The sequence below is a fragment of the Pseudophryne corroboree genome, chromosome 1, assembly GCF_028390025.1.
Source record: "Pseudophryne corroboree isolate aPseCor3 chromosome 1, aPseCor3.hap2, whole genome shotgun sequence".
NCBI classification, from domain to species: domain Eukaryota; kingdom Metazoa; phylum Chordata; class Amphibia; order Anura; family Myobatrachidae; genus Pseudophryne; species Pseudophryne corroboree.
In genome coordinates this window covers 992,083,364-992,098,905 of record NC_086444.1, presented here as the reverse complement: position 1 = coordinate 992,098,905, position 15,542 = coordinate 992,083,364, and the positions used below count along the sequence as shown (strand labels likewise).

The following is a 15,542-nucleotide window of genomic DNA, read 5'->3' as shown; positions in this document are numbered from 1 at the left end:
TACCCTGTTCTGTAGTGTAGACTGCAGGGGAGAGCCAGGGAGCTTCCTTCCAGCGGATCTGTGAAGGAGAAATGGCGCCAGTGTGCTGTGAGAGATAGCTCCGCCCCTTTTCCGCAGACTATTCTCCCGCTTTTTTCTATATTCTGGCAGGGGTATTTTCCACATATATAGCCTCTGGGACTATATATTGTGGAATTTTTGCCAGCCAAGGTGTTATTATTGCTTCTCAGGGCGCCCCCCCCCCCCCCCAGCGCCCTGCACCCTCAGTGACCGGAGTATGAAGTGTGTATGAGGAGCAATGGCGCACAGCTGCAGTGCTGTGCGCTACCTTGGTGAAGACTGATGTCTTCTGCCGCCGTTTTTCCGGACCTCTTCTTGCTTCTGGCTCTGTAAGGGGGGCGGCGGCGCGGCTCCGGGACCGAACACCAAGGACTGGGCCTGCGGTCGATCCCTCTGGAGCTAATGGTGTCCAGTAGCCTAAGAAGCCCAATCCGGCTGCAAGCAGGCGAGTTCACTTCTTCTCCCCTTAGTCCCTCGCTGCAGTGAGCCTGTTGCCAGCAGGTCTCACTGAAAATAAAAAACCTAAATCTATACTTTCTTTCTAAGGGCTCAGGAGAGCCCCTAGTGTGCATCTAACCTCGGCCGGGCACAAAATCTAACTGAGGCTTGGAGGAGGGTCATAGTGGGAGGAGCCAGTGCACACCAGGTAGTCATAAATCTTTCTAGAGTGCCCAGCCTCCTTCGGAGCCCGCTATTCCCCATGGTCCTTACGGAGTTCCCAGCATCCACTAGGACGTCAGAGAAACTTACTTTGTAAGGTAGCGGAGTAATAATTGTAATGGTGGTGGGGAAGGTGTGTGTGGCTGCTGCTTAAGTCCCACACACTATCAGCCACCAATATTAAAGTAGCTGATGGTGGATGGCATTTCAGTGCAGCTTCTTTTGCTTAGTATGAAGAGACATGAATCTGGAATTAGTCTAAGAAGACCATCACATACAGTACCTGAACCTCCTTCCTCTTATGTTTCTAGTAAAGTCTGTCGCAAGAACGCTATTGTTGCCATCTTAGCATAGCTATGTGCACAGTATTTTAAATTGCAAGTGAGCAGAGACGCGCGTTTCACTTTGTCCAATGTCAAGAAAAGGGTTAAACTAGATTATTTTTTTTAAAGCGACAAGTTATAGTCTGTGAAAGGTGTGGTTCTGGAGAGGTTGGACACAATTATCTCTCTGCAAACCAGATAGTATGTGGAGGTGTCTCCGGAGATCAGAGGGCGAGTGTGGATCCTGCTAAAAGCAAACCATGAAGGTACAACAGTAAGGCACTCTATAAATGAGGTCCAGTGTGTTCATTAATTGTGCTGTCATTACCAGCTGATGGGATCACTAAAGGCCCTGGAGAAAAATAGTATTTGATCATTTAAAAGCCAAAATCACTACACACAGATTTGTCAAATTAGTTTTGTGAATTATAAAAAGGCACAAATGAATAAAAAAAAAATGTATATTATTTTATTTTAATGCAATTAGCAATAATAGGTGCCATGTATTTTTTTTCTGAGTGATAATAATAGATGTGACACAAATTACGTGCCCATAAGTAATTCTCCGGTACCTTTGATCTGCAGCCCTGAATGAATTAAGTCGCTTTCCGTAGCTGGCCTCTGGGACTCGCTCAGAATCAGACATCTGGCTACTTTGCTGTTTTAGACTAATCCAGCCCCAAAGGAATATGGTAGAGAAAATGACATGGAGACAAGAGGGCCTTAACACAAGGAGTGAATGTTAGCAGCGTACACTAGAAGGGTTGTTAACCCACTCAGGGTATGGCAGCAGCAGAGGAGCACACAGCAATGATCTGCCACAGGAAACATCTCACTGTTCAGCCTTCGGGATGTAAGAGAAGCAGTCAATTTACAGGCTGTCGGAATCCCGACTGTTAGGATACTGACGCCGGAATCCCGACACCCGGTGAAATACCGGTGGTCGGAAACCTGACAGATAGCTGGAATCCCCACTTGGGTGGTGGTCCAAGCTACCACCCAAGGGGGAATATAACCCAGTGGAAAGTGCAGCGAGCCCGCGAGGGGACACGCTGCGCTCGCCACCGGTATCCCAGCTGTCGGATCCCGGCATCATTCTCCTGACCGGCGGGATTCCGTCAGCCAGGACATCATACTAATCCCAGATGTAAGTGTAACTTATAATCAGGAGTATATTCTTTTTCTACTTATAGAAAGTAAAAACCATTTGCAAACTGTTATATAACTGGCTTCCGGCAAATTGAGCTTACACACCGACAAATATTGGTTCAGACCTTAAATAATGTGTAGATGACAGGAACGGTTTACTGTTGTTCTTGGATATGAGCAAACCTTTTTGGGGGAGAAAAGCATTAAGGGGAAATATTACATTCGGGTTCAGTATGATTTACCGACATCCGGGATGCCGGTCGTCAGTATACCGACAACGGTATCCCAGGCTGTCAGAATGTCAGCAACAGGGCGAGCACAAAAAGAGTCCCCTTGCGGGCTCGGTGGCGAACGGTTCTATTCCCACTCTATGGGTGTCGTGGACACAGTGGCGGAACTAGCGAGCGGTGGGCCCAGGTGCGACAAAATGCTTTGGGGCCCCCTACCCCCCTCCAAGTCCATCCCCTCACCCCTGGAGAGGATCTGGTGAGGGGGACCTGCTCAGGGCCAGAGAAATGGATACCTAGCAACAGTGCCGTAACTAGACATTTTAGCACTGTGTGCTAGAAACGGCATCGGAGCCTCACCTCTCCACGGAAAACAGGGGTAGTGCGCGCCGTAGGCGCGCGCAAAAAATATAGGGGCGTGGCTTTGTGGGCACTGGCTGTGGCCACAAAATAATACCAATTCATATAACGGTGCACAGTAGTCTCCATTATTCAAATTACGCCGCACAGTAGCGCCACTACACCAGGTAGAGCCCCTTTTACACCTTACGGTGGACAGATTCCCCTTTTTACACATTAAGGCAGACAGCGTCCCCTTTTTACACATTAAGGCAGACAGCGTCCCCTTTTTACACATTAAGGCAGACAGCGTCCCCCTTTTAACACATTACGGCAGACAGCGTCCCCCTTTTTACACATTACGGCAGACAGGGTCCCCCTTTTTACACATTACGGCAGACAGCGTCCCCCTTTTTACCCATTACGGCAGTCCCCCTTGTTACACATTAAGGCAGAAAAGAAAGAAAGAAAGAAAGAAAGAAAGAAAGAAAGAAAGAAAGAAAGAAAGAAAGAATGAATTATACTTACTCTCTCCGCTGGCAGTCAGGCTCCTCGGTGCAGCTTTTGGTAGAGGATCCCCGGCAGGAGAGGAGGAGGAGGGGGGTGGAGGAGGGAGCCGCAGCTGCGCTGTGTAATTGGTGGAGGCGCTGCTGCTGCTCCTTTCCTTTACCATTGGCTGTTCTCCGACGCTGTGAATGCTGGGAATCGCATCCCAGCATTCACAGCGTCGGAGAACAGCCTATGGTGAAGGAAAGGGACAGCAGCAGCAGCGCCTCCACCAATTACACAGCGCTGCTGCGGCTCCCTCCTCCACCTTCCTCCTCCTCCTTCTCCCCCGTGGCCGCTGCGCTGAGTGCGCTCCTCTCCTCAGCGGCAGCTGTGTGCTGCGGGCGGCGGTTGCTCGCAGCACACAGCGGCATGTAATGAGTCAGTTTGACTCATTACATGCCGCGCTGCTTTGGGCCCCTGGACAGTGGCGGGCCCCAGTGCAAGGCACTGCCTGCACTGGCGGTAGTTCTGCCACTGCGTGGACACCCACAAGTAGGAATAAGCCCCTGTACACCGGGATTCCGGCTGTCAGTATTGTCAGCAGTCGGGATTCCAGTGTCGGTATCCAGACCACCAGGATCCCGACTGCCGGCAAATTAACTGCATCCCTTACAGTCTCTGCAGTGCTTGACTGTACCCATTACAGAAAGGAGTCTACACCACTAAAGGGTGCAAAGACAAATGGCCTAAAAATACATCACTGCAGAACGTCATTCTGACCGTTGCCGTTGCGCTGTGTCTCCCTGTCCAGTGCGCATATGCAAGATCTGGTTATTATTGCAATATCTCACATGCAGCCTGCAGCCACCACAGCCAGGGCACCACCACCTGCAGCTGTCAAAATCAAGTTGCAGGTGTCGTAACAGTGAGTGCAACTGACCGTTCTTACTTTGCCCTGCAAATCAGCGTGCCATTTTAGATAGCAGTGCCGATAATGACAGGAGCGCATAGCACCCTTGTAACTGGGCAAACACTGACGCTATCATACATGGGGGGAGAAGCAGTATCAGTGCACTTAACGTGCGCAGATACCTCTCCTCCTCTCCCCCCCCCCCCCCCCCCCCATACCGACCCTTCATACATTTAGCTAATGTGGCTGTCTTCACGTAGTAACCTGACGGAAGCAGCTATACTGCTTCCTAAACAAAGACAATATTACATTTCAGCCAAAGAAACCAATTAGCAAATGTGTCTAATAGAAAATGGTAGAAACTAAGAAGAAACAACTCTTTGAAGAACCTCTCAAACATTAAAGTATGATATAGCACAACCCTCCAGAAAGTATGGATTGTCCTCATAAGTTATGTAAAAGGGCTGTGTACAAATGACTCACAGATGTCAAAAATAAGAATTTACTTACCGATAATTCTATTTCTCGTAGTCCGTAGTGGATGCTGGGGACTCCGTCAGGACCATGGGGAATAGCGGCTCCGCAGGAGACAGGGCACAAAAATAAAGCTTTAGGATTAGGTGGTGTGTACTGGCTCCTCCCCCTATGACCCTCCTCCAAGCCTCAGTTAGGATACTGTGCCCGGACGAGCGTACACAATAAGGAAGGATATTGAATACCGGGTAAGACTCATACCAGCCACACCAATCACACCGTATAACTTGTGATCTGAACCCAGTTAACAGTATGACAAACGTAGGAGCCTCTGAACAGACGGCTCACAACAATAACAACCCAAATTTGTTTGTAACAATAACTATGTACAAGTATTGCAGACAATCCGCACTAGGGATGGGCGCCCAGCATCCACTACGGACTACGAGAAATAGAATTATCGGTAAGTAAATTCTTATTTTCTCTAACGTCCTAAGTGGATGCTGGGGACTCCGTCAGGACCATGGGGATTATACCAAAGCTCCCAAACGGGCGGGAGAGTGCGGATGACTCTGCAGCACCGAATGAGAGAACTCAAGGTCCTCCTCAGCCAGGGTATCAAATTTGTAGAATTTTGCAAATGTGTTTGCCCCTGACCAAGTAGCAGCTCGGCAGAGTGGTAATGCCGAGACCCCCCGGGCAGCCGCCCAGGATGAGCCCACTTTCCTTGTGGAATGGGCCTTGACAGATTTAGGTTGTGGCAAGCCTGCCACAGAATGTGCAAGTTGAATTGTGCTACAAATCCAACGAGCAATCGTCTGCTTAGAAGCAGGAGCACCCATCTTGTTGGGTGCATACAATATAAACAGTGAGTCAGACTTTCTGACTCCCGCCGTTCTTGAAATATATATTTTCAATGCCCGGACCACGTCCAACAACTTGGAATCCTCCAAATCGTTAGTAGCCGCAGGCACCACAATAGGCTGGTTCAGGTGAAACGCTGACACCACCTTAGGCAGAAAATGAGGACGTGTCCGCAGTTCTGCCCTGTCCGTATGGAAAATCAGATATGGGCTCTTATATGATAAAGCCGCCAATTCTGATACTCTCCTGGCTGAAGCCAGGGCCAGTAGCATGGTTACTTTCCATGTAAGATACTTCAACTCCACCGATTTGAGCGGCTCAAACCAATGGGATTTGAGAAAATCCAAGACTACATTAAGATCCCACGGTGCCACTGGGGGCACAACCGGGGGCTGTATATGTAGTACTCCTTTTACAAAAGTCTGGACTTCAGGAACTGAAGCCAATTCTTTCTGGAAGAAAATCGACAGGGCCGAAATTTGAACCTTAATGGACCCCAATTTGAGGCCCATAGACAATCCTGTTTGCAGGAAATGTAGGAATCGACCCAGTTGAAATTCCTCCGTGGGGGCCTTCCTGGCCTCACACCACGCAACATATTTTCTCCAAATGCGGTGATAATGTTGTGCAGTCACCTCCTTCCTGGCTTTTACCAGTGTAGGAATGACCTCTTCCGGAATGCCTTTTTCCCTTAGAATTCGGCGTTCAACCGCCATGCCGTCAAACGCAGCCGCGGTAAGTCTTGGAATAGACACGGTCCCTGCTGAAGCAGGTCCGGTCTTAGAGGTAGAGGCCACGGATCCTCCGTGAGCATCTCTTGAAGTTCCGGGTACCAAGTTCTTCTTGGCCAATCCGGAGCCACTAGTATCGTTCTTACTCCCTTTTGCCGTATAATTCTCAGTACCTTTGGTGTGAGAGGCAGAGGAGGGAACACATACACTGACTGGAACACCCACGGTGTTACCAGAGCGTCCACAGCTATTGCCTGAGGGTCTCTTGACCTGGCGCAATACCTGTCCAGTTTTTTGTTGAGGCGGGACGCCATCATATCCACCATTGGTTTTTCCCAACGGTTCACAATCATGTGGAAGACTTCTGGATGAAGTCCCCACTCTCCCGGGTGTAGATCGTGTCTGCTGAGGAAGTCTGCTTCCCAGTTGTCCACTCCCGGAATGAATACTGCTGACAGTGCTATCACATGATCTTCCGCCCAGCGAAGAATCCTTGCAGCTTCTGCCATTGCTGTCCTGCTTCTTGTGCCGCCCTGTCTGTTTACGTGGGCGACTGCCGTGATGTTGTCCGACTGGATCAACACCGGCTGACCCTGAAGCAGGGGTTTTGCCAGACTTAGAGCATTGTAAATCGCTCTTAGCTCCAGTATATTTATGTGAAGAGACATCTCCAGGCTTGACCATACTCCCTGGAAGTTTCTTCCCTGTGTGACCGCTCCCCAGCCTCTCAGACTGGCATCCGTGGTCACCAGGACCCAGTCCTGTATGCCGAATCTGCGGCCCTCTAACAGATGAGCACTCTGCAACCACCAGAGAAGAGACACCCTTGTCCGTGGCGATAAGGTTATCCGCTGATGCATCTGCAGATGCGATCCGGACCATTTGTCCAGCAGATCCCACTGAAAAGTTCGTGCGTGGAATCTGCCGAATGGAATCGCTTCGTAAGAAGCCACCATCTTTCCCAGGACTCTTGTGTATTGATGCACAGACACTTTCCCTGGTTTTAGGAGGTTCCTGACAAGTTCGGATAACTCCCTGGCTTTCTCCTCCGGAAGAAACACCTTTTTCTGAACCGTGTCCAGAATCATTCCCAGGAACAGCAGACGTGTCGTCGGGGTCAACAGAGATTTTGGAAAATTCAGAATCCACCCGTGTTGTTGCAGCACTAGTTGGGTTAGTGCTACTCCGTCCTCCAGCTGTTCTCTGGACCTTGCCCTTATCAGGAGATTGTCCAAGTAAGGGATAATTAATACGCCTCTTCTTCGCAGAAGAATCATCATTTCGGCTATTACCTTGGTAAAGACCCGAGGTGCCGTGGACAATCCAAACGGCAGCGTCTGAAACTGATAATGACAGTTTTGCACCACGAACCTGAGGTACCCTTGATGTGAAGGGCAAATTGGGACATGTAGGTAAGCATCCTTTATGTCCAGGGACACCATAAAGTCCCCTTCTTCCAGATTCGCTATCACTGCTCTGAGTGACTCCATCTTGAACTTGAATTTTTGTATGTACAGGTTCAAAGATTTCAGATTTAGAATAGGTCTTACCGAGCCGCCCGGCTTCGGTACCACAAATAGCGTGGAGTAATACCCCTTTCCCTGTTGTAGGAGGGGTACCTTGACTATCACCTGCTGAGAAAACAGCTTGTGAATGGCTTCCAATACCGTCGCCCTGTCTGAGGGAGACGTTGGCAAAGCAGACTTTAGGAACCGGCGAGGGGGAGACTTCTCGAATTCCAACCTGTAACCTTGAGATACTACCTGCAGAATCCAGGGGTCCACCTGTGAGCAAGCCCACTGTGCGCTGAAATTCTTGAGTCGACCCCCCACCGCTCCTGAGTCCGCTTGTAAGGCCCCAGCGTCATGCTGAGGGCTTTGCAGAACCCTGGGAGGGCTTCTGTTCCTGGGCAGGGGCTGCTTGCTGCCCTCTCTTACTCCTTCCTCTGCCCCGAGGCAGATATGACTGTCCTTTTGTCCGCTTGTTCTTATAGGACCGAAAGGACTGCGGCTGAAAAGACGGTGTCTTTTTCTGTTGGGAGGGGGTCTGAGGTAAAAAGGTGGATTTTCCGGCAGTTGCCGTGGCCACCAGATCCGATAGACCGACGCCAAATAATTCCTCCCCTTTATACGGCAATACTTCCATATGTCGTTTGGAATCCGCATCACCTGACCACTGTCGCGTCCATAAACTCCTTCTGGCAGATATGGACATCGCATTTACTCTCGATGCCAGAGTGCAAATATCTCTCTGAGCATCTCGCATATAAAGGAAAGCATCCTTTAATTGCTCTATAGTCAATAAAATACTGTCCCTATCCAGGGTATCAATATTTTCAGTCAGGGAATCCAACCAGACGACCCCAGCACTGCACATCCAGGCTGAGGCGATGGCTGGTCGCAGTATAACACCAGTATGTGTGTATATACTTTTTAGGGTAGTTTCCATTCTCCTATCAGCTGGATCCCTGAGGGCGGCCGTATCAGGAGACGGTAACGCCACTTGTTTTGATAAGCGTGTGAGCGCCTTATCCACCCTAGGGGGTGTTTCCCAGCGCGCCCTAACCTCTGGCGGGAAAGGGTATAATGCTAATAACTTTTTTGAAATTAGCATTTTTCTATCTGGGTTAACCCACGCTTCATCACATACATCATTTAATTCCTCTGATTCAGGAAAAACTACAGGTAGTTTTTTCACCCCCCACATAATACCCCTTTTTGTGGTACTTGCAGTATCAGAGATATGCAAAGCCTCCTTCATTGCCGTGATCGTGGCCCTACTTGAAAATACGTTTGTTTCATCACCGTCGACACTAGATTCAGTGTCTGTGTCTGGGTCTGTGTCGACCGACTGAGGTAAAGGGCGCTTTACAGCCCCTGACGGTGTCTGAGACGCCTGGGCAGGTACTAACTGGTTTGCCGGCCGTCTCATGTCGTCAACTGATTTTTGTAATGTGCTGACATTATCACGTAATTCCATAAACAAAGCCATCCATTCCGGTGTCGACTCCCTGGGGGGTGACATCACCATTATCGGCAATTGCTCTGCCTCCACACCAACATCGTCCTCATACATGTCGACACACACGTACCGACACACAGCAGACACACAGGGAATGCTCTTATCGAAGACAGGACCCCACTAGCCCTTTGGGGAGACAGAGGGAGAGTTTGCCAGCACACACCCAAGCGCTATAATATATATGGGAACAACCTTATATAAGTGTTGTTCTTTATAGCAGCTTAAATATATCAAAATATCGCCAAAAAAATGCCCCCCCTCTCTGTTTTACCCTGTTTCTGTAGTGCAGTGCAGGGGAGAGTCCTGGGAGCCTTCCTCACAGCGGAGCTGAGCAGGAAAATGGCGCTGTGTGCTGAGCAGAATAAGCTCCGCCCCCTATTTCGGCGGGCTTTTCTCTCGTAGTTTTAGATAACTGGCATGGGTTAAATACATACATATAGCCTCAATTGCTATATGTGATGTATTCTTTTGCCATAAAAGTATTAAATATTGCTGCCCAGGGCGCCCCCAGCAGCGCCCTGCACCCTCCGTGACCGCTTGGTGTGAAGTGTGTGACAACAATGGCGCACAGCTGCAGTGCTGTGCGCTACCTTCATGAAGACTGAAGAGCCTTCTGCCGCCTGTTTCCGGACCTTCAATCTTCAGCATCTGTAAGGGGGGTCGGCGGCGCGGCTCCGGGACGAACCCCAGGGTGAGACCTGTGTTCCGACTCCCTCTGGAGCTAATGGTGTCCAGTAGCCTAAGAATCCAATCCATCCTGCACGCAGGTGAGTTGAAATTCTCTCCCCTAAGTCCCTCGATGCAGTGAGCCTGTTGCCAGCAGGACTCACTGAAAATAAAAAACCTAAAAACTTTTTCTAAGCAGCTCTTTAGGAGAGCCACCTAGATTGCACCCTGCTCGGACGGGCACAAAAACCTAACTGAGGCTTGGAGGAGGGTCATAGGGGGAGGAGCCAGTACACACCACCTAATCCTAAAGCTTTATTTTTGTGCCCTGTCTCCTGCGGAGCCGCTATTCCCCATGGTCCTGACGGAGTCCCCAGCATCCACTTAGGACGTTAGAGAAATGAGAATACCTACATGGATATGTCAACATGATGAGCTGCAGATAAACATTCCCTGTTGCCTAGCGGTGTCTTACCTGGTCCCAGTGTACCTGATCCAAGTGGCTCTTACGGGTCCCAGCTGTCCCCCTAACCTTCCCGGTAGTGCCCGACTAACTATTGGCATCCTCAGAATGTCAACATTTCACATGGCAACATTCAGATGTCAACAATGTGAACCTGCCAACAATTTGATGATGTCGACCAGGTGCCTGTACACTGTTTGAGCCAAGCAGAAATTATGACGTTAACAAGGTGAAATCATACGCACATGACGACACCAAAAAATGTGTTCAAGCACTCAAGACCAGACATGAATACACATATGTAACACACAGATGTGGGATCTTCTCATAAGCTGAAGCATTAGAGTCAAGGTGAAAAAAAAAAAGAAAGAGCAATATGTGATAAACCAATTTACTGCCATAAAAATGTGTCTGGCAATGTTGTCAGTAAGCAGGCATCAGGATATCATATAGAATGCAGAAAATAACACACATGGAACACTCACCTCATTACCACCAACCGCTTTGGTCAAAATCACTGCTGAGGAAACAGGAGGAGGCATACAGCTCACCGTCTGCAGACTAGAACACAAGGAGCTTAATTAGGACCAATAAAAAAGTCAATACAGGTTTCATGATCAGATATGTTAAATGCCATGTAAATTCAGTATTTTAGAATATAAATTAGGGTAATTGAGAAAAAAACAATATTAACTAAGGTAATTCAAAACGCATTCATATCTATGGAAATTGTATAGTAGATAATTTGTAGTGCATCTAGAAAGTACTTTAAGATTAATCCTTTATTGCTGGGAAGGAAATTAATGGTTATTGCAACACTAACCAATTAGCAGCACTATCTGTCCCACTGTGACTAGAGTACTGTGTCAAACTCGGTCCTCAAGGCCCCTAACAGTTCATATATTCCAGATGGGATCAGTATGGAATGCTGGCTGAGGGGATCCCGGCTGTCATGATCCCGACAGCGGGATCCCATCCGCTGTAATGCCGGAAGCAGGGAGAGCGCTAGAAAGCCCCTTGCGGGCTCGCTGCACTCGCCGCATTGACACTCACAGAGGGAGAATAGCCTGTGTCGCCGTTATTCCGGCAGCGGCATTTCACTGCTAGTCGGGATCCCGACGTCAGCTTATCTGCCTCCCTTCCAGACCACCTGTTTTAAAATGTATCAGAGTTAGTAATGAATACACATGTGCACCAGCTAGAGGGACTCTTGCAGCACACAGTGTCCTATAGACACTGCCAGCAAACCCAAGTGTATTCAGCATCTGGAGCAATTCTACAGAATAAACCTCTTTTGTTACATTTTATTGAAAAGTTTAAAAGACAAAAGAACATAAAATACAAATGGACAGTGTAATAATTACACAACATCATAACAAAGAGATGGAATCAGCACAAGACATAACTAAAATACAGAAACAGTGATAGTGAGTGATAGTGATAGTGAGTGAGCAACACTTAAAAGTTTGGGACTGAGCTAATACAGGTTGAGTATCTCTTATCCAAAATGCTTGGGACCAGAGTTATTTTGTATATGGGATTTTTCCGTATTTTGGAATAATTGCATACCATAATGAGATATCATGGGGATGTGACCTAAAACTAAGCACAGAATGCATTTATGTTACATATGCACCTTATACACACAGCCTGAGGGTAATTTTAGCCAATATTTTTTATAACTTTGTGTGTTAAACAAAGTGTGTCTACATTCACACAATTCATTTATGTTTCATATACACCTTATATACACAGCCTGAAGGTCATTTAATACAATATTTTTAATAACTTTGTGTATTAAACAAAGTTTGTGCACATTGAGCCATCAAAAAACAAAGGTGTCACTATCCCACTCTCACACAAAAAAGTCCGTATTTCGGAATATTCCGTATTTCGGAATATTTGGATATAGGATACTCAACCTGTACTAGATTAAGGAATTTTTCACATAAGAGAAGGGCATAAATAGAGTAGCGTTGGGTGACCTTCCAACAGTCTCTACTAATATCTGAAAGATCCCAATCAGATGTTCATCAGCAGTCTTTTTAACCACTTAATTGGCATGGTCAGATCACATGCGACTGCGCGGCCCCACCATGCCCCCCAGTTTTTGAGGAGGAGATCCGTTCTGCATGTGCATAATGTAATATTTTTTGTAAATACTTTATTAAGACTATGGGGTATATTCAATTGAAGTCGGATCAATTACGACATTCATTTGTCGGAATGGATCTGACCTGGCCTATTCAATGGACAACTCAATTCGACTTTTGCAAAAGTCGAATTGAGATGCAGGGGGGGGGGGGGGGGGAGGGAGAGAGAGCCGCGGGCAGACAGGGGAGAGCAGCGCTACAGCGGTGGCTATATAGCCGCTGCTCTCCCCCATCTGCCCGCGGCTCTCCCCCGTCCCTCCTGTCTCACAGCCGCCGCTCCTCCCCGTCCCCCCCTCTCTAACAGCCGCCACTCCCCGTCTCCCCCTCTCTCACAGCCACCGCTCACTGCTGTGAGCGGCGGCTGTCCTCCATCGTTGCTCACCCCGTCCCCGCCTCTCCCAGTCTCCGGCGCTGCAGTTTTCGGCACAAGCACGTGGATTACCAGCTATTCCGCCGATCCACGTGCTTTTCGACAAGTCGAATTCCACGACTTGTCGAATAGGACTGAATAGGTCAAATCACGATTCGACCTTAAAAAGTCGAAAACTGCCGTCTTTTCGACAGACGGCAGTTTTCAACACCAATTGAATAAACCCCTATATATTAACTGAAAAAACAATTATGTGAACAGTTTTGAAGGGAAAAATAGTTAAGTGGTTAAACCATATACAGTATGGTACACTATGTAGAACATGATGCCTACAATACCCAAACTGCTTGCCAAAATCACAGCATGCATAGGAATCTTATTTGTTGATTTAAATACAGAAGATTGGTAGTTACAGACTATAGAATGGACCACTTTTTCCTGATTACCGAGGACTGAACAGACACTAACCATGCCAGACTTCTTCGATTACCCACTGGGATTAACCAAATTCTGATAGAACTGTATATTTCATTCTGATGTGGTATGTAAAAACTTTTATCTGCATGTTCAATATCTTAACCTGTACAACTTTGATATTGTTTTGGTTACTGATCACTCTCAATAAAAACTCTAACTTTAAAAAAAACGTTTGCACTTACTAGAAGTTAGAAAGTTGTTTTTTGCTAAACCTTAGAAAAAGGTAATAATTATATTAATTCGTATTCTGTACAAGGACATGGTTGCTGTGTCATGAGCTCCTAAATCTGTAATCCCTATCAATATATCCTGTCATTGTACTTGCTGTCTGTTTTACAAATAGATCCTAAACTAAACAGAGAAAACCCCACAAACGATTTGCTCTGAAGTGAATCTGCACAAAGTCTTTGTTGCATCACTTGTGTAATACATCTTCAAAATGACTATTTGGATTTTCCAACTCTCTCTGTATTACCAGTATGTACTGCAATCTCCCAAACCACAATGATTATAAACACTCTTCAATCTCTTCCTAAGGGAGCTATATATTCAGTGCTACTTAGGTCAAGGCGAGATTAGGGATTGTGGCTGGCACAATTATCAATTACTGGGACACTCAGGGGTTCGCGTTATGTATGGCGGTAAGAAGTAGAATATATTGATTACAGAGGTCAATTAAGAAAAAATACTTTTTTTTCAGACATGCACTTTAACTTTCAGTCTTAAGTTTTTTGCTCAAGACCTTAGAATTAAGTGGAAATAGAGTATTTCCAAAAAATGCCATGTACTATTGGAGGATCATTTACATTTAACTACATAATGATTCATTAGGAGCACATGAGTTTTAAAGATGATGACTATGATGCCGGAGAGAACAGGAGATAACAATAAGGTACAATAAAAGGAGGTGGATTTTTGCATAGAGCACCGGAGAAAAATAATAAGGTAAATATAAGGTCACACTATAACTACTGGCACAAATCTAATCTAGTCAATAAAATGACTTGGTGAGATTATCATACCCGATTTGCGGCAGCCAACATATACAAACACAAAAATATGTATACTAAAAGGAACATGCTAAGGAGTCTAACTGTGGCCATCTCTAATATCACAAGAAAAATCAGCTGTGATGATTTCAAGCTGCAATTATCCTACATTCCGGCAAGGGAGAAGAATATGAATGAGAAGGAAAGATTTAATGTACACCACTACATCTTTCACTATTGTCTTTGGGATTTGGCCTCTTCTCTTTTACTCTACAAGAGTTGTAATTCAATGAAGGTTTGATCCCTTTCTATATTCATCCAACCCATCAAACCCTAAGGGAGTGACTGGTTTATAAACCCAAATGCATTAAGCACTTGGAATCATTATAAGGGACCAATTTTGAAAGTACTTTTGACATGGGGATAGCAGAAGGGAAGACAGTATGTCTGCAGTGGAATGGGAATAAAGGACACTTATTAGTGCTTAACGAAGAGCTCAGTGTCACACATGAGACGATCAGATTTAAATACAAGAAGGTTTCACGCTCGGCGTGATGAATGCAACTGATTGGCTGATGCCTTTAGCTTAATTTCTCTTGACATCTTAATCCTTCCTACCCGTCAACTAGCCACTGAACATTACCATAAGTCAGATACATAAGCAATATCAAGACCTTTAAATATTTCTGCATGCAGAATTAAAGCACATCTTTACAACCATCCAAATTCTCTTTCTACACAAAAGAGCTGTGGCGTATTAGGAGGCTTTAAAATTGTGATTCTTTGATAACATAAAGAATACTTGTAAAGCAAATATATTAGAAGCTTCAGATCATTACATTTTCTTAATGAAAAGGATATGTGTAATAAGTATTAATAGGAGTGCCCATTACAAACGAACAATGTAATTGTGATTTTTTTTTTCCAACTTATAAATGGAACCAAAAGGTCATCAACTAATAATACCCACTCATCAGCACACCTGATGAAACTGGCACAGAAGCAGGGGTGTGGATCATCAAATCGACAGTATCTAGGTCGACAATGTTTAGATCGACCACTATAGGTCGACAGTCACTAGGTCGATATGGATGGAAGGTTGACAGGGTTTCTAGGTCGACATGTGGTAGGTCGACAGGTCAAAAGGTCGACATGAGGGTTTTTGTTTTTTGGTGTC

General features: G+C 46.4%; 1 protein-coding gene across 1 annotated transcript in view; it reads right to left on the bottom strand.

Annotated features, from left to right (window-relative positions):
• The window catches only part of SLC10A7 (solute carrier family 10 member 7), a 384,092-nt gene that overhangs the window by 237,876 nt on the left and 130,674 nt on the right, over window positions 1-15,542 (bottom strand). Inside the window, exon 4 of the mRNA XM_063920592.1 lies at window positions 10,862-10,937. Coding sequence (XP_063776662.1) covers window positions 10,862-10,937 — 76 coding nt within the window. The remainder of the gene's footprint in view (window positions 1-10,861; window positions 10,938-15,542) is intronic.